This window comes from Syngnathus leptorhynchus, chromosome 8 (assembly GCF_054491065.1).
Source record: "Syngnathus leptorhynchus isolate UIUO chromosome 8, UIUO_Slep, whole genome shotgun sequence".
Lineage (NCBI taxonomy): Eukaryota > Metazoa > Chordata > Actinopteri > Syngnathiformes > Syngnathidae > Syngnathus > Syngnathus leptorhynchus.
In genome coordinates this window covers 9,725,870-9,746,512 of record NC_141202.1, presented here as the reverse complement: position 1 = coordinate 9,746,512, position 20,643 = coordinate 9,725,870, and the positions used below count along the sequence as shown (strand labels likewise).

The window sequence follows — 20,643 nt, the reverse complement described above, 5'->3', positions numbered from 1 at the left end:
CAGCTGCAGTCTTTTCTCAGCCCGCGGGCCTGCCTGGCATTAGCGTTATGTGCCATGTTCTCAGAGGGAACCCGTCACTCTGCCGTCACTCAAGCTGACAGACAAACGGTGCACATTGACGCAGCACATGAAAGAGACTGGCAAAGTAGCAACAAATCCCAACGTGGTCCTTCAAAGTTGAAGGATATGGGTTTCTCATCACTGCTGTATGGCAGATACCCTTCAAGCGCATGGCCACACGTGGACATCAAGGTGGCAACAGCCCAGGCGGCCCCACCATCAAAGTCCACATCCATCAGATGTGTCAGATGCTATGAAAGGAAACAGCTTGAAGCATAGCTTTGGTCTCATGTGTTTTCACCTCATCTGCACTATTCAGGACCGCATTTACTCAATTTTGCACGTAGACTTGACTCGTCCATACATTATAATTTTATGGACTTCTATCAGGCTGCTAACCTGTGAGATTTATTTTCTCATGAATATAGTCGTACTATTCAGAGTTGTCAACTCAAAACCTCGATAAACAAAGGTTTGCGGCGCCACATATTGTCATGAACCACAGAGCCTCCCCCCCTCAAAATAAAAACACAATATCTGATTTGAGTCTGTAATGGGTTAAGGTAGATTACAGGTTCAGGATATTGTTTTCAAGATACTCAGCATGGTTCACCAATGTGCCATGGGTAGCCTGCAGGCCTGTTCTAATAATAGCTCACCAGTGATGGTACATTGTGATTTTTTTTTAGGAATGTGGTGAAACACTGGCAGAGATGAATAGAAATAAAGTATTGCATATTTATATGGATTTGTTTGCTAATTATCATCATAAAATGAATTAACATCCTCACATAAATGAACATCTAACATGTGATTCAGGGTAACTTGAGCCAATTTGCAATTTCAGAACTGATCAGCAGCAAAGTAGTTCTCGGTTTCGAAAAGTTTGATGACCCCTGCAAATTAAAGTTTTACTTATCCTGCATAACTATTCCTAATATTGGGTCATTTTCCATGAACAAGAAAGTAGCCTAATATAACAAACACAGGACGAACAACAAAAAATTGGACTCCAAATCTAAAATGGATGTATGAACGGGTGAACACTCACAGGATTGTCAGAGTGCAAGCTGTTAATTGCAGAAACTGATGGAAATTGACGCTCCTCACATTGGGATCAGATAAACACAAATACGTGGCTAGCAATGTTTCACCCCACTTCTGTTAAGTCCAACCTTGGTTAGTCTCCAGGTTTTTCACTGTTTTGCTCATCCATCATTTGCTCCCCAATTACAATACACATCTTGTATCTAGTAATACACATATTATATTCCACCGAGTATCCGTTTTGCTTGATAGATTCATATTTGAGGATTCATTGTCACAGGAGCTGGGTATTCATTGGATGGTGAGCTTTTATAAAACTTAGTGCCCTCCGCATCTGTAAAACAGGAACTCCAAAGTGGCAAGAGTGACTTTTTAAATCTCATAATAATAGGGTTGACTACTCACTAGTTTAATCATTATGGTGGCAACAGATGACTCTAGTTGTCTATGAAATCTGTTGATGTGCGAAAAAATGTTTGATAATGCGTGCCCAGATCCTGACAGTGAGTTTTAATGGTACCAGTAGGTCCTGTGAGCAGCAAAGCAGTGTACAATACATGCCAAGTCTTTTGTGATTTTTAGAGGCGATGCACTGACGGGTTCATGCTAAAGTTGAAATGAGAACAGGTGAGTATGAATAAAAAATTAAATATGAACCTTGTCTCATCTAAATATGGATGTGTTCCATCACAAGTGGCTAAGGAACAATTAAATCAAGTGAGGACAACCAGATGAAAGGCTGGCAAAAGTTATCATTTTATGTGTCTTTATTTTGGACATGACATTATATGTTTTTGAAATTTACAAAAGTGTAACAGAACTGAGAATGGCTCAGACGAGGTAGAGCTTTCACGTCGCTTTGCTGGCTTGAAAATGACAAAACAAACAAACGAACTAAACACAAAATAATGACCTAGAAAATCAAAATTACCAAACACCTGTCCTGCTACTGCCCTCCTGTCCTTTTTGAAGTGATAATAAATACAGTTTTCAACCAAACCACTTGGAATAACAAGGTCTTGATAGGTACAATAATCATGAGGTTCAATACAAATAAAAAGTTCAGACACAAAAACACAATTTAAAATATGTAATGAAGCCCCAACCAAAGGGGTAAAAAACAACCCCCATGGAAGGCCAGACAGGGAGAGCTAATGACAAAAGTCCTACGATTTAGCAGAATGACTAAAAACAAGCTCTTACATCTTCATGAAAAATAAGCACTGCTGAACCTCGACTTGTCAAAGTTTCCATCAGAAAAAAAAAGTAAAATGGTGTGACAGAGTCACTACAAAAAAAAAAGATCTGTCATTAAAATCTATGCAAAAAACCCCGAAACCCCAATTTACAAGTGTATTATCTATCATAACATTCTTAAAGTAACCTTGATTAGAATTGAACAGATAGAAAGGTTAAAGCTGTAAACTAGTCTAAGTGCACTAATAATGCCATTTGGTTTCTACTGCTGTATATAAAGAGTTTGGTAAGAGTGGATTACAGATAAAACAGTTTATATTACAGCCACTCCAGCTTCACACTTTCACTAAGTCACACTTCGGAGTACAAATTTCTAACTGAGGAGTTAATCTTAAAGGGAATTCTGTACAATGTGGGTATTATTAGTACTATTCTACACTACAAGGCTAGAATATTTGTTTTCAAGTATTTTCACTACCCACAGCTTCAAAACAGACTTTTTATGTGTATCATTAGACATATTAAGGTACACAACATAGTATGCATATCTCAGCTGGTATTACATCTATTTTTGTTGTTGTTGTAAAAACTACTGAGGTTTGAAAATAGACTAATAGTTTCGTACTCGGTATGCAAACTCGTTTGAATAGTCTATGCGTGCAAAAATGTACCTCACAATTACATTCCCTGACAAGTGACAATCTGCTTATATCCAATATGTCAAGCCATGGCTTACTCAATTTGGGGGTTGCTGAAGACAAGCCCAAGTAGAGAATATGAAGAAAAAAAACTGTAGACCAGCCCCTCCTTCATATTAACATGCAATTTGAAAGGAGGTAGGCACAACACAAGGATGGATGTTTATCATCCTTTTCAGTAGATTGGAAAATAATGCACAAAGACATGCAACCTCATCTTTGCTAAGGCTGCTCTACAATCCCGTAGAGTTCAACATCACTATTTGGTAGCATATGACGGAATGGCCTTCTCGTCATGAGACAAGTTGGACGTATCCTCCTGGAAGATACCAAAGCTCCTTTGTGACTCTTCCCACTGTCGGACTAAGAAGGAATATTTTGTAACACTTCACTTTGGCCCACCAACCTACCAGTTGATAAATCATACAAAATAAAACACTCTGGTCTGAGAATTTCATGTAGTTTGTTTCAGTAATAAAACCCAAATTGATCAATGGTTTTGTCCGGTGCCAAAAAGCAGTGCAAATAGCGATTAACACAAAGCAGATGACCAAATTAAGATATTGTAACTCAAAACAGATCACGACAGGAATTGAAGTGGCAGCGATTACATCCCATAAGATCAAACAAAACATTTTTTCAAGTAGAAACGTTTGAGAAAAAAAAAAAACCTCTGATGATGTGATCCACAATGTGCATCCTGCTGTTTCAACCATGAATCAGTTGGGGGGGATTTGAACATGGGCCTTCAGCAAAATGTAACTGAAATTAAAATAACACTAACTCCAATTACCATATGCATTTTTCACAGCGCAATCACACTGGCTAACATTAGCAGATTCATATTCGCCTCCAAACGTGTACCAGCTGCCCTTTACTTTGTGTAATTTCAATCTGAGTCTTCAAGCTGTTCCCACTGCAGGTTTGCAGTGTAAATCAAAGTCGAAGTGTCAGTGTGAGAAAGGCTCAGTAATATAAAGGAGTTATATAGATGGAAAGTGCCAGCACTCAGCCCCTTCCTCTTCAATTGACAATAATTGTATGGCCATAAAAGTGGTACACTCATTTATAATGGCTATTAAAAAGCAACTCTTTTTAATGAGCATTAGAGCAGTCACTCTCTCTGTCTTTCTCCCTCTCTCTCTCTCTCACACTCCACCCCCCAGTCTCTCTAATCATCTTCCTCGTAGTGGAAGAGTGGTCACTCTTAAGAATTCACTAAGGAGTGGAGTGAAGTGACTTTAACCCATTTGCACATGCTGGATCATACAAGAAGACACTGTAATGGCTTTTAGCCCAGAAGAAGTCTTTATGGCTGAGATGATTAGTCGATGAATCAGTTATACAATGCAGATAGCATTTATTGGCCACTATATTGCAAATTATGTAATTACTTCAGTCAATTTTAAAATGGTTTTACGCTGTGAGCGCTCAAATATTTAGATTTTTTTTGTGCCCAAATATTTGAAGGGAGAGCTCATTCGTTTGATAATCAGTTATTAAATTCATTAAAATATAAAGTAATTAAAGAAGTGAATTAAAAAAAAAATTACTTGCAGCCGATTATGGACAATAGCATGCTGCAATATGTGATGCATCAAGTACAATAAGAAAAGGGAGAAACAAGTTGTCCACTAAAGTAGCGTGCCACGGCAGTTAGTTAAAATATATTTTCATATGCCAATGAGTTCAGTATTGTCCTCAGAAAGTATATATCATTCAATACACTGTCATCCTTATTTTCAACCTTCAATTGCAAGAAGCGGAGCAAAATAGGTTTGTGCCTTCATCTGACTTTACCCATATGTATTATTTTTGGGTTGTGAAAAGCAGCCATTCATTCATTACAAAACATCACTGTTGAACTACAAGAAATATAGAAAGCCCTCCTTAAAGGGGGTTGGTTGAAGCATGAAAACATTTTCACATTGTCATAAAATCCAACGCTGATCAAATCCTTCTATTATTCAATGTGATGATGGCATTTTTCAGTTGATGTGAGTCCCTGACTAGCCTGGACTGAAATTCAGAAGTTCATAAGAAGCGCGAAGGCTGATTTTGTGGGGTTGGTGTTTGTTCGAACTCTCTGCGCTCCTCGGGGCTCGGCAACAAGTCTTTAGAATCTGGATACTTGCTGTTGTCAAAAGGCATGTGGTGGACACTCTGGACATGTGTCTTCAGGTTCCCTTTCTGAGAGGCTCTGTATGGGCAGAGCTGGCAGCAGAAAGGCCTCTCTCCTGAACAACAAAACACAACATTTGCAAAGGTCATGTGGTGGCAACAAAGGATTGGTCACAAATATGACATCCACCATGTAAACAACAGATGAGAGTGTTAAAATAGAATGGGGAGGAAAAGACATGCATAAGCCACACATTGCATACACAATATGGATAGAAATATTGGGAGACCTGGCTAATACATCAACAGAAACTAAAAATGTAATACGCCATGGACCAAGCAACCCCAATACTATGAGATCCAGCCAGACAAATTGTACACAGGCATACTGAAGCAAAATTCAAACCCCAACCCTCGAAATTGTGAGGCACGCTGCTTGTCCATTCCACTAATTTTTAAGCCCATTAAAAAGTGTCACGATACTTTGTGTCCATTCAGTGTAGGTTTTATTTCAACACATTCCAACATGTCAGCCCAACTCCTTCAGGAGAAGCCACACAAACCTTAACAGAGATTTTATTTCCATCAACTTCACTCTATCGAGCAGTCTGACGAACCCACTCCCCCCCCAACACATGCCCATCCCATCTTCTAATTAGACTGACCTACAATGGGACAGACATCAGACCTCAGCAAAAAAATAGAAATAATAATAAAAAATAAGCAACTCACACCTGAAGAGAACAAATGAGATTGCCATTTAATTGCACCTAATTATCATTTTGATAAATGGATGATTATCACAGCGGGAAAACAAATGACTCCCCGTGCCCCTCCCCTTGTATTTTCCCCGAAGAAGACATCGGAAAATATAGCAGTTATCATACATCATCAGAAGCACAACAGAGAGAAAGAAAGAGGGGTGTTTGAGGAAGAGAGCGATAACAACAAAATAGGTATAATTAATCATAAAGGAAAATAATAAAACAGCTGGAAAAAGAAGGTGAGGGTTAGACGTGAGAGGAAAGTAAGAACCTGGGCGACATCGTCCTGTGAGGAAACACGGCTGACGGGCCCGCTGCACTACATTATACTAAAGGTTATCGTCACCGTAAAGCAACGTCAACACTGCATCTAATTGGACCCCTCCGCCAGACGCCTGCTCCCATCACTCATATACTGTGCGGTAAATCTCAGTCGTGGAGCAAGCTTGTGTGTGTGTGTGTGTGTGTGTGTGTGTGTGTGTGTGTGTGTGTGTGTGTGTGTGTGTGTGTGTGTGTGTGTGTGTGTGTGTGTGTGTGTGTGTGTGTGTGTGTGTGTGATGTGTGTGATTAATAAAGTTGAAGGTGCAGCGTGTACAAGGGAATGTCAAAGCTGAGCAGATTTACTTGTTTCTCACTCGGCCTCAATTCTTGTCTCTCTGACTGACTCTTAAAACGAAGAGAAGGAAGTAACGGATGGAAAGCTGCTATTTCAAAATATATTTGACCTCATAGTGACACTTTTTTCTACTTACTTATTGAAGCTGGTGAGTGGAATGTAGATATAATACGGCCAAGTCTAGCAAAGAATAACCAACAGTTTGTGTAATTGCATTTATGCCTAACATAAATTATAGCTTTGTCACATTTTCAGGTGAAAGCTGTATACATGCATAGCCATTCTCCTAAATGTCTGTCTGTCTGAATTTATTTATTTATTTACATTTTTTTAAATCAATTTATTCATTTATTAATTTATGCACAGTAGTTGACTAGAATGGTCTAGTTTTTAATGGTACGTCCCACAAACCAGAACCGGCCCGCTGCTAATTGTCAATAGAGACGATTGCTTATCGCAAACACCGTAGATTGATTGCTGATGTTTTCTGCTAAATATTGCCATGATGCCATTTTTTGTTCTGAAATGTCAGATTGCTTACATGATTTGAAACCAGATTCACAAGAAGATAATAATTAATACTAAATGTAAATATATAATAGATACTGGACCGGGCCACCTAAGATTAAATGTGGCTTAATGTATTTACTAATACAAAATCAGTTTGACAGCCCTGATCATTTATACTGAATGTAAAAGAAATAAATAAATTTATCCAATGGCAAATATTTTGCAATATCTCCTGTAGTGAGGCTTTTTTAACCACTTCCATCCATTTTTTGAACCCCTTTTGCATGTAATTTCCAGTTTGAGTTTGACATAAATTGCACAAATTTGCACAATTATGATTCCTCATGACAAAAATCTTTTTTAAGGACACCAGGTGTGTAGTGTGTAACATTAAATAAGAAAATAGACAATAGAGAGAAGGACTGGGGGAAGAGGTTGACAACATTACAACGCATGCTGACAGGTGGAACAAAAAGACGACACAATGCAAAGGTGATGGTGGAGCCGAGTGATTTAGCCGTTGTGCCACATACTTGTTTGGGAGCTTCAGAAGCGGTGCTGTGAGCGTCAGTACCTCTGTGGAGTCCGTTAAAATCAAACCCAACTGTGGGGTGAGAAGGAAGAGGAGGGTGGGGGGGAAGGAGGTGGAAGAGGAGGAGGAGGAAGGAGGGCATCCGGTTAAAAGCTCTATCAAGACCCACACAAGCATTTGCTTTTCTCCTTGTGCCACCAGTCGCACAATGAAGTGCGGCGTTCGCCACCAGTGCCCATACTAATGGAGGGGAGCTCGCGGTAATGATGATGGCGGCGTTGAAGGTGATGATGATGGCGATGGAACTTGGTGGATCCAAGTCAGTGATTTAATATGACGCATGTTAATAGAGGCCTCGGGGTGGATGGCCTTTTCTATGTGCGTACGTCCATGCTGAGGACAATCGTCGGTGACAACATTAATTACAGTCTTGGCTAGTGTTTACACAGTTTGTGTACGGGCGTGAGTGTGTTAATTTGCTGTGTGTGTGTGTGTGTGTGTGTGTGTGTGTGTGTGTGTGTGTGTGTGTGTGTGTGTGTGTGTGCTTGTGTGTTTACAATAGGGCTTAGGGGAAGCAGAGCTTTGCATCACTTACCATTTGGCCTCTGTCACTTAGAATCACTGGCGATGCCACATATCATTCACACTCTCCATAAAGAAGCTACTTATCTCACTGTCTGCTGTGATCACTGCATGCTCACATGATGGACGTGACACGACAGGGGAGGGAATAGAGGAGCCCGAGACAAGTGAGGTAGGAGGCAGAGGGAGCAAAAGAATATAAGTGTGGGAATCCAGAGGGAGTAAAAGAAAATATAGAAGTTAAGAGGAAAAGGGATGGGTTGGTTGGTTGGTTGAAATTGAGACAGGCAAAAACGGATGAGATGGAGAGGATGTCAGCGGGATGAAGAGGAATGGGAAGGAAAAGAAGAGAAACAAATGACGAAGTACAGAAAATAGGGAAAATATAAAACAATATCCACACAAACACATATGAACCAGTGAAAAGAAAAGAAACTAACACTATATATAAAGAAAGTCCAAATCATATGGGAATTAAGGAGTAATATCACAAGTTAGTTATTTTCAGTGACAAACACGTTTTCGGGCACATTCGCACCATCAGCACTTTAAGGTCGCCTTAAGGATAAAAAAAAAAAAACAGCTCTTAAACTTTGTTCAACCATCTAACTACAAAATATCCGTCAATTTGTGATACTACTTCATTCTTATGGGTTGCATGTCAGGTCACCAGCAGGCCACAAAGAGAAAAACAAACATTCACATTCAAATCTATGGAAAATTTAGTGTCACTATGAATGTTTTTGGAATGTTAAGAGTAACCAGAGTGTGTCAAGATTTTTTGGGGATTAATTTCTGATTAATATTTTATGGTTCTGACAAATTAACATGGATTTTTGTCATATAGAAATAGCTGTAGCTTTATTCTCATAATATTGGGACTTTCATGTAAAATGATTTTTTTTTATCTGTATTGTTTGTTGACTATATATCCTGGTCTTAAATGAAAGCACAACTTCATCCATGAATACCTTTAATGTCAGGCCTCTGACTGGAAAAAAATAAAAATAAAAATCAAGCCACCTGTTGCTTTGGCATAGGTTTGACAGCCTACAAATTTGGCAAAGGTTGCTTGGGAGATTTTATTGCTTTTAAACACCAGTGGAATGCACTTTTTTTTAACTCTACAATGATATATCATGGAAAAAAAACATGTACATGTGGATATAGCTTCATCAAGTTGTTTAACAAATGGCACGAAAGCACATGCAAATGGACTTGTGAGACTGGTGTGAATAAATGATGGTCTACTTCATTGGAATGCAAAATTGCACTTCTCTAATTGACATGTGATTAATAATGTATACAATTTGTCACAGGTCAGTATCCAGAGAAAACATGTTTCAGTTTAAAAAATAGCGACAGCTGCCCAGCCCAGGGCAAGGAAGGACTCACAGACTGGCTGTCACACTCAACTGAACAAAAAGATCTGGTTTGATTTATATGGGTACATGTCGGAATGGCCGACAATGAAATATTGTTTAGTGTGAATCCTTCCATGCATATATTCTCAATAACTCATGTTGGAGTCTCTGAGTGGATAAATGGCTGAGAAGGCGATGATGTGTGTGCACAGGTGTCAGAACTGGTGAATGACTGAAAATGTGCTATAAGATGAATACTTAGATGCTGGGGGGGGGGGCTATGTCACAAACTAAAGAACCCAAACTATTGACTGTTTCTCCCATGTTGAATCAACTTCCTTTGCTGTTCCTCTTGCTTCATGTTTTGTTACTTTTATTGTCGAACTATACTATCAGCCTCAAAATGCGACTCTCGTGATTCCCAGATGATGTGTGTTACAGTGCTACAGTATATATTGAAGCTTCATACTGAATATGTTGCCACTGTCCTCTAAGTAAATAAGACAACCAAAAGTTGAAGTGTAAACTATTGTTCAGCAATCTTTCTGTTAAATATGTTTCAACCACAGTGGATCACAATGCAGGTAGAACTACACATTTGACTGGAGAGTATATAATCTTTATTGTGAATGGTGTGAAGTGGGATTTACCTGTATGGGACCTCATGTGAGTGCGAAGATGGCTGGGCTGACCAAAATTCTTCCCACACTCATGGCAGAAATGCTGTCCCTGTCGCATGACAGACCTCAGCATCCCTGATGATAGACACAAACATTTGTGGGACCAGCATGAATGGCTTGTATTCAGGTGAGGCTTAAGAGTCCAGAAATTCCAGTACGCAAATTATTTCACCAATGATCATTTCTGAGGACAAAAGGACATTGTCATCTTTATATATTCGTGCGAGAGATAATAGGTTTGGATTTTTTGTTAGTCCGTTTTTATTTCGTTTTGACTATTTTTTGTATTCCCCTATTTTTTTTCTTCATTTGTAGTTTTTATAAGCTTTTTGAGCAGGTTTGTTAGTTCTGATGTTTTTTAATTCTTCATATTACTTGATTTTTAGAATTCGGTTTCAATATATGGAGTATTTGCCTCACAAAATGAAAAACAAACTCACTGAGTATTCTGTGTAAACTACAATTCTCAAACGACAGTTTCATTCACTTCTCTCAGAACATACTGCAAAACTGCAATAAACAAATACAAGTTGTTGCAACGTTGCAAGTTATTGTTTCTGTAGAAATTCGTAATTATCTTCTCCGTAAAGGTTTTTTTTTAAGAACTAACAAAAACTCCCCAAATTTTGCACAGACGTTAGGCCTGACAAAAAATGCAATATTTTAGTCGCAAACATTAGTAAAAAAAAAATTATGTGGAGCGACCCCTAGAGTGGTTTATCAGATTTATCGATTAATATATTTTTAAAATTTTCTTTCATGAACAAAATGTCATTTTAATTTTACTTTTAGTTTTTTCATGAATCTCCGTTTGCTATAACAACCTTGGTTCATTCCAAAATCGTGCTGTGTTTGAGGCCAAATAAAGTCATAGAGGTCAGTACTGTGCATACACTGATCATGTGTACATTCACACAGAAGCATGGCTGCGGCAATGGAGGTAGGCGGCATGAGTAGTGGACAAGTGCAGGCATCATTAGTATGTCTAATGTGTCATTATGAGCGGCTAGCTCCAGGGGCTGGACTGCTGCTGTCACACAGCATCATCTCACAAGCTGACAGCCAGACACACACACCGCATAAATTACAGGCAATTAAAACGCCCCGGCTGTGATGTGCCCGCTCCGCTGCCCGTGTGTCACATGTCAGGTGTGTGTGCCTGCATGTGTATATGTTTTAACAGTTATATATACAGTATGTGTGCCTTTGCTCCAGCTCAGGACAGCACAGGCCTAAAGTTGATCAACTTTACCCGTTTCATAAAAATTGAGGATAACAACTGTCACTTGTTGAATATCAATTGCTTCTGTGCATGACTGAGATTGATTACTGATAGAGTTGATATATTTTCCTGCATGACCAAACCATTAATTCAAATTCCTTTTCAAATTCCCCGTCTTTTGATAACTTGATGATGACCTATGTGCTGAATGACAATCATCATTATCACTTTTGCTCGTCATATTATCAATGCATTGGAAGCTACAGGGACACGGCACTGCTTGTCAACACAGTACCCAAGACATCTAACCCACGGTTATGAAACTCACTCTACTTTTGGAGAGCATGCTGGTGAGTCTACAGTCACACAAAACCTCAGCAGAGTTGTGTGTATTTCTTCCTGTTTATATGAAGAAAGCGGGCGGAAACAGGATAAGAAAGTCAGGGCGGGGGAAAGAGGTGACAGAGAGCATCTCTGGCACCCCGACTGCTGGCTGGCCTCTGGTTACTTCACTTCTAGTCTGAGCTGCCAGCCCTTCTCATTGATGCACTAATGAAAGACAAGACAGAGCTGGATGGGAAACACAGGCACCCAAACATGCACACACACACACACACACACACACACACACACACACACACACACACACACACACACACACACACACACACACACACACATATTGCAGAGGAAAAGGGAGAAAGACGTAGCTGCTCAAAAAAGGTCACTTTATAGCATGTGACTCAAAGGGCTAAGGCGGATGGTGACGATATGCGCCCGGACGGGTGACAGTGATGTCATGCGTCTGCTCTGGGGCTGTTGTCTTTGACCCCTAGCACCACACAGCCCCACTTGACCTTAGAGACACAACTAAAAATGGGGAAATAATGTTGATGTTCAGTAATGACCATTTCCGAAGCAGCTGGTGGGGTAATTATTCTGTCTCATCTCGCACGCTTGCTCTCTCTCTTTGCCTCTTATGTTTCCGCATGCCCGTGTTTTGCCTCCCCCATTTGCATCTGTGCGAGTCTCTTATCAGGCACAGTCGTGACCTAAACAGTTTGTGACAGCTTTCTGGGAGAAGTGGAGCTGGACACGAGGCATGCCTCACAGACCTGAGCGCACCAGAGGTTCTCTCTCGTCTTTCACAGACAGATATTTTTTTAAGCAAAACAACAAAATACAAATACTGATAAACATGATTATTTTGGAGCAAAAAACAAACATGCTGACCCAAATGCAACCTATGATCATCTCACAAACACACAATGTGGTAATTCTAAGACCTCCTTTTGCAAAATGTTCAAGATCTTTGTTTTGGGTGATGGTGGACCTGGAATCCGTCAATAGAGTTAAGGCTGTGTGTGGTGACCATTTATTGTGCTTACAGTTTAGTTCCTCTGAGGAAACAAAATACAAATATTTACATCTTGTAGAATGACAGTACTGTCCCTTAACAACAATAACAATATTATTTTTTATTAAAAACTGAAAAAATATGATTTACTTTTGATGGAATCATTTTAGAAACAGCTCTTTGTTAGACATACAGTGTACCTAAATATTTCGCCGCTGAGTGTATATTTTGATACAGAAAAGCATTTGCACACCATCAATACAACCACTGCCAAGTCTAAAGATTATTTTATGGTGCTTAAATTTGTTGTGAATCTTATATGAGTGTAACATGTAAAATGTAATTTATTCACCACATAGCTTTGTGAGCCTGAATGATCAGAATAAAAAAGGAAACAAATGTAGTTCCTTACCAGTGGGATCCAAAAGTGAATTGGTGGCACCCCAGCGGTGGTACAGTGCAGCCAGTTCATGGGGGTTGTAGTTTTTGAGGAAGCTGAGGATGTTGTTTGGCATTTCTGGAATTTCTGATGTTTGTTCCTGCTTCACATTCCCATAAGCCTCTGAGAGCAAGGAGGATGATGAAGTCTGAAGAATGCCTCCATATGTCTGCGTCGCTCCATAGTGCCCCGCAGTGGAGTTGTGGATGATGCTACTAGGTCTGGTAGCATTAGTCTGTCGCTGGCCATGGGAGTTGGTGAGTGATTGATAAGAAGAGCTTCTAGCTTGGTCGAACTCTGCTTGGGTACCGTACTTGCTAGAAAGCATGAAGCCGAGTCCCTCCTGAGGCATCTTATAACATTCTGCCCTTTTGTTATCAGTAGCAGAGTTGAGGCTTGGGGCTGAAGAACGGGAAGGTGTGCTGAAGCTCTTCTCCTTAGAGGTGGAGGATGACAGCGAGCTCCTTCGAGAGGAAACATCACTTTTGGGTCTGGAGTGCAGAGGTTGACTCTGAGGGACTCTTGCAGCGTGAAATCCTGAGGTGGATGGTCGTGACGATGAAGATGAAGAGTGAGGGGATGATCTTGATGGTGCTGTGTCTGCATGATGCATTGTTTTGCTTTTTTGTAGTACTTTGTTGGACTGGGTTGGGGGTCGTGTACGATGGACACGCACAATTGCTGGCAGGGGTGGACATTCTTTACCCTCCAGGACTGGTGGGGGGGCAGTTCGTCTCCTGGAGGACAAGTCTTTTGGCCCCTTGGTGTTGTTTTTCAGGGCCCATTTAGGCACCAGATTGGAGCTACTACTGGTCATGCGGTGGGCAACAGTCTGATGCATCCACAGAACCTCGGGATAGAGGGTTGAATGGGAGCAGAAAGAGCATTTATGGTTCGGGAGGATTTTTCTGTCAAGGGTTATGGGGGCTTGGCCCCTTTGACCTTCGGGCCTAATACATAAATCCATAGGGGCCAAAACAGACTCATGGAGAGGAGAGCAAGTTGAAAGATCAGAAAGAGAGGATGGAATATTTTCCAGACCTTGCAGGAGTGCTTTCTTTAATTTGGGGTATCCATTGGGGGTGACTCTAGGTGTGGGGTTGGCTCTGTCTTCAGAGGAAGCTGAATGTTGAACACGGACATGAGCCAGGTATGCATGTGACTCAGTGGTGACGAAGTCACACATGCTGCAGATGTACGGCCTCTCATCTGCAACAGAGCAATGACAAATCAAAGGTTTGTGGGGAAAAAAGCATCAGACTTTATTTTTCCACTGTACATTTTACGTGTAATTAGTCATTACCACAATAACCCAGAATTATAATCACTAAAAAACATTCCAATTATATAAATATCAATTGAAATACTATTATGAAACTCATACAGCACTGTAGTAAATTTTGCCTATTTAAATGATATAAATATAAATTGAAATACTATTGTGAAATTTATACTACAATGTAGTAGATTTTGCCCGTTTAGGCGCTCGACATTGAGGCAATAAAATGCAGTAATTTAGTTTTTTGTGCAGTTTTTAAAATGATCCACTTGATGGCGGCAACACCCTATCTTTCTGAGAAAAGTAAACTACCATAGTCTTGACAACCCCCATTTTATCTTAGGTTTACATGCAAAAAAAAATACAGTTAAAAAAACACACACACACTTGTGCACACAAACACACACACACACACACACACCTAGTAATTAACCAGTGTATTGTCTCTCAGCATACATACAATCACCTTACACAATACTCAGCAGCAATTTCCTTAAACAACCCTTTCTTTTGTACACTCGGAACTTGGCATCTGTTTTTCATTTGACTTGTTGGAGGCAATGACCAATACATACTGTGCCAAGATAAAACCCAACCTCCAGTGTTGATGACGTGTAGATAAACTATCAGGCCAAAACGGATACTTTTTTTTTCCCCCATTCACTTTTACATCAGTTAATAATGGAAAAAAAAGTACACCCATTAACTCTAATTAAATGTCAACAAGTTGGTTTATATGTACATAACAGACAATAGGATCACCAGAAATATCCAATAAATACAAAAGGTAGATTAAAACACAGCATTCTACATAATGACTTGATTTGCTATCACTATCATATTACGCAGCATCCTAAAAAAAGCAGTTTTCTTTTTCAAGTCCCACTGTCATATGGATAAATAAGGGGACTAAATTATGTATAAACCTTCAATTATGAAATTTCTACACCACTGTGCATGACATTTGTATGGGAATGTTTTTTTTTTTGTTCTTGGGTTGTTATATGATGATTGCAAAACACACTTTACAACTCTTTACACACTGTTGTTCTTTTTGCAACCATGGACAGCAATACCTATTTCATCACCATCTCAGAGTGGACACTAAAGAACATTCGACAAAACCACAGCCAAAGTCATTTAAGTAAAAGCTGTTAAAATGGATGTTTCCTGGATGTCGCAAAATAAACTAAATCGGCAGTCACGATTGTAAAACAGTGCATGAAGACAGTTGAAAGAGAGAAAACCGGGCCCATAAAAAAATTATACTCACTCAGGGGGATAAGAGTGGGGGGGTTTCCTGAGACAGGAAGACCTGAAATAGCTCACAGCTCAATCATGCCTGAAGAAATGTTTCTGCTATTTTTGATCATCACTGAGAGCAGGGAAGATTAGGAACAGCCACTACTAACACCTCTTCACACTTTTGAGCATTGGCAGCAAATGCATCCCACTATTAATACTCACAATGTTTTGAAAAGTTTAGTGAGACAGCTCATACGCTGCATACACGGACAATGTAACATTCCATCATGATTAGTGGCTGTCTTTGTAGGAACAGATAAACTGTATTTTTTTATTTTTTTGCTTTGCAATAGAATATATGTGCTGTGCTTTGCTTTTTATGTGACAAAAAAGAGGTGATCTTTCTCTCACTGTTCACTGATTTTTGCAGCAAAGGCTGAGAGCCTTTGTAGTTCTTATATTTGGCCACATGGTGACATCTGTTCCCGCTTCACGCAAACTAAAGAGCTGAGGGGAAATTTATCTCAGTCCAGTTTATGAACAATGGACTCATGAGATTGAAATGTGGGTGGTTTGAAATGAGCCACTACGTTTTAATTTCAGTGCATGTTTCTGATGTTATGCCAGAAAAATAACTCAGCATCCCAAGAAACAATAATGTCGTGAATGCAGGCATCAATAAATCTAAACGAATGAATAACTATTATAATGACATTGTAGATGATAATAGCTCCCAATTTGTGGGAATAGTTTGGGATTCTTACTGCTATCAATTTGGTGTAAAAAGATGCACTGCTCTCACGCCTTGCTAAAAGAAACTAAAAGATTTGGGCTATACCCACTTTATAACCTCACCATTTGCAAAGCCAGAAAAAGACACTGTGAAGTGTTACGAGTTCAGATAAAACACACGTGTGCGTGTGCACACACACACACACACACACACACACACACACACACACACGCATGCATGCATACACACAAAACAAACTGAGGCTACAAAGCTATGATAAGCATAAAATATTTCTTTATGACATTCTGTGAAGGCAGCATTTGTATTTTATAATGAGTTGTAACTAACCTGGAAACTCTCCTGAGTTAGCAGTGCCCATCTCAGATGCCTGGTCTTTGAAAGTGGAGGCTGGTGGAGAATCTCCATACCCCGGGGTTAAAGGTCGGTTTGGGGAGCCTGATTCAGGGTCACTCATGGAGCTCCACTGCTCTTTCCTTCTACTTTTTTCCTTGTCGCTCACTGATGTCCTGCCACCATCCTTTCTATGGAGCCGCTGGTGGACAATCATCTGGTGACGACTACGGAACATCTTCCCACATTCAAAGCACTCGAGGGATTTAGAGGGACCTTGAGACTGGGATGACCGTCTCCGTTCCTGGCGAGATGATGGCCGGTACTCCGAATCGCTGAGATTCTCTGGTGTCTGGTCTCCAGATGACGCTTGGTTTCCCAAACCAGAGCTGCTGCGGCGCTCTGTGTTACGCTTTTCTTGAACTTCAAGGGCATAACCGTTGTTCTCTTTCTTGTAAACGACAGTGCCTGTAGCAATATCTTCTTCTCCAATATTTCCTCCATCATTGGAAACCTTCATATTTTCAACCGGTTCTACAATTTTTCCTTTTGTAGCTAAATGCCATGCTTGGTAACTGCAAACTGGATCAAGCTCTGGGATTCTTCGACCCAGTATCGCATCACTTTCAACCTCCGCAGCCTTTACTGCAACAGACTGTAGGCCTAAGCAGTCAAGTAAACGTCTCTTTGAAGCTGGTGGATCATCACCATCACTGGGTTGTGACTGGTTCTGAGGTTGATCTCCATAACTGAGACCATGGACTTTATCATGAGCCCTCAGGCTCTCTTTGCTATGAAACAGATTCCCACATTTAGAGCACATTTGGTAAACCGACTCAACAGAGCAAACTATTTCAGGATCTTGTGCTACATCATTGATAGTGGCAGGATGCTCAGCAGAATCCGATTTTGCACGAGACCGTGATCTGGTGTTGTGTGTTTTCATGTGGGATTTAAGAAACCAAGCTTCGCGGAAGCCCCGTCCACATATTTGACAGCAATGGTCCAGGATCCCAGCATGTTTCTTCATGTGCGACTTTAAGAACCAGGCTTGGGTGAACACCTGGCCGCAGGTTTCACAGGTAAAGGTCCCATCACACTTAGATTCATCTGGTTCAGCCACAGCTTCTTCCTTAACACTTGTCTGCTCTCCTGTGTCTACAGTGATGTGGACCTTCTCAATATGGCTCAGGAGCTGGTCCTCCCGCTGGGCCTCGTAGCCACAAAGACGGCAGCAGTAAGGCAGCTGATCACTTGTAGTTTTCTCTCTTTTCACGCTCCTGACTGGCACTTTCCTGCGGCTTTCTTCTGCGCTATGACCATTGATCATCCGATTACAGGCTGAGCTGCTCTTGGTTGGACTTGTACCTCCATCAAGACCCTCTGAAACAGTCATCTCCTCTTCCTCTGCGCCCCCTTCTTCCTCCTCATTGGAGTGGTGGCGAGAGAGCGTACCCAGTTTGTGACTGCGTATATGAACTTTGAGGTTGCCCTTCTGAGAGGCCCTGTGGTCACAGTAGGGGCATTTATAAGGGCGTGCGCCAGTATGGCGTCTCATATGCTGTGACAAAGAGCTCAGGAAAGGGAAGCTGCGGCCACAAACATTGCAGTCAAAAGTCTCTGGTATTTTGTCATCCTCACCCTCAGTGTCATGTTTGGAATTCATCTTGATTGGAGTCAACTTTTCCCTAAGATTTCTAGCCTGAGTATCCATCGTGCCTACAGTGGGATTTGATCTACCCTGTTTATTGTACCTCTTTTGGGCAAAAAAAAAAAAAAAAGATCAATCTACTGCTATCTGCCGTTGCACATCTAGGGATGTCAAGTAGGCCTTTGTTAGTCAATTAAAATGTTATCAGTCTGCAGTCATCCAGAGATGATATATCAATGAGACCATATCAATTAATTTAACACTGTCTGGGTACAGGAAATAATGCCATCTTCATCTATCACTGTCACTAATTCAGTCAGTCTGAGTTATTCTGTATGTCCTAAATTGCAAAAAAAAGAATAATACATTTGAAATAGATATCTCAAAATGTTGTATCTGACGTTTTACTATCTGCGAATGGAAATTGAGTTTTCAACTCTCCAGGTACCAAAAAGGCTTGATATTACGATTATTAGAACGCTTCTTTTCTTCATTCATTTGCCTGGCATTTCTCCATCTTTGGAGACACATCAGCAATCTGAGAATGAAAAGGTGGAAAGAAAGTAGTACAGGGAGATGAGAGGGGAAAGAGACAAAAAAAAAATAAAGTTAGTAAAATTGTTTACAGACATTTACTAAGTAGTAGTTTACATCTGAGCATTCATTTTCAATAAAACCAGTCTTCATAGAGACACGCGTAAGGGAGTCCTATCCGCTCCTGACTTTGGACGAGAAGTGGATACACCCTCGATTCCTTTAATTAACTAAACTAACTCGCTTGTCAAAAAACACAAGAGGCTGCGGTTGTGACAGTAACAAATAATGAAAAACTGAAAAAGGAAATATGTTTCAAATTTTTTCACAATGAGTCAACGAGTCTTTTTTTTTTCATTGAGATAGCCATTCAAAATGGTGAAAATTGCTCACACTATCCTGAAAAAAATCTATACTTGACCCACGCATCATTAGAAATACAGTACACAAACAACATTGATCATTGTGCACTAAAAACTGAACTGATTAATCATTCACTCATTTTCTACTGAGTATCTCTTTCAATCTAGCCAAGCTGACTTTGGACAAGAGGCAGAAAGATAACTTGTATTCATTTCAAGTCAATCACAGGGCGCATACGGTATTGACAAATAACCATTTATACCTAGTATACCCAACAAAATACCTACCAATAGAGGCTTAAATTAACCTAATGTGATTTTTTTTTTTCTCGAGGAAACCAGAGTACGCAAACCTCACACAGGAAGGAAGAGATTCAAACCCAAAATCTCTTGACTGTGAGGATGACCTGCTGACCTTGTTTAATGCTCAAACTTTGATACACGTTATGCAAAGTTGTACTTATATATTTTGGTTATTGTGTGTAGATTGGATTCAGCGGTGTATCCCCCTCCCCTTTAAATGTACAACATCCATCTGCATGATTGTGCAATGATTTGTGGAGGGGTTGGGGGCTCTGACGCCACACCAGCTGAGTTGACACTTTACACACTCATAGTGGGGGAAGAGGAGGGTGGATGTTCCGTGTTCACATCAGCAAGATCAGCAATGCCACCATATTCCCTCCCCATAATGGCCTCACAAACCTGCCTCTGCTCACATGACAAGGTTCTTAAGTACACAAAAGGAAGTGGCTCTTAAGACAAATTGCCTTCCATTCTCAAACTGGAACTGAATGCTGTCGCAGCGAGGCTCAAAATGAAGGGGAAAGAATAAGGATGGTATTTTAATACATTTGAGACCATACACTGTATATTTACATTAGGCATGGACACTGAGCTTTTGCAGTTATTCTTCAGATTACTTTGTTTTTGAGATAAAAAGATGTCTGTTTTACTTTATATGTCCATCATATTTACAATAAGAATAACCTTAACTTAGCTTGATAAAGTGTTGCTAGAGTACCCCAATGTAAAAAGACATACTGTACTTATGAACAAGGTTTCACTAAGTGTCTCTGTCACAATTCAGAAACTTTTGAAAGATGAAAATTGCCTTTTATTAATTTGAGACATACTAGAAACTCAAATGGTGAACAATAAGAAATTAGACAGATGCAATTGTTAAAGACCATAATAGAACCATTGATAAGCTCTAATTATAAGAGGATAATTGATCATTACCACATGAGGATTTTAGTACATGAACATGAACAATTGTACATCTTTATAACTTGCACT

General features: G+C 40.1%; 1 protein-coding gene across 3 annotated transcripts in view; it reads right to left on the bottom strand.

Moving 5' to 3' along the window:
* Positions 1-1,851: 1,851 nt before the first annotated feature.
* LOC147052313 (zinc finger protein 516-like) overlaps positions 1,852-20,643 on the bottom strand; it is a 37,312-nt gene continuing 18,520 nt past the window's right edge. Inside the window, exons 2-6 of one of the 3 annotated variants that reach the window (XM_085918169.1) lie at positions 16,795-18,986; positions 13,163-14,398; positions 10,142-10,246; positions 7,547-7,617; positions 5,042-5,239 (exon numbers count right to left, since the gene is read on the bottom strand). In XM_085918169.1, the coding sequence (XP_085774295.1) occupies positions 5,180-5,239; positions 7,547-7,617; positions 10,142-10,246; positions 13,163-14,398; positions 16,795-18,511 (3,189 nt within the window). In that variant the 5' untranslated portion in view covers positions 18,512-18,986 and the 3' untranslated portion in view covers positions 5,042-5,179. Of the gene's footprint in view, positions 7,618-10,141; positions 10,247-13,162; positions 14,399-16,794; positions 18,987-20,643 lie in introns of all 3 variants that reach the window. The other 2 variants (XM_085918168.1, XM_085918167.1) reach the window with 2 other exon arrangements.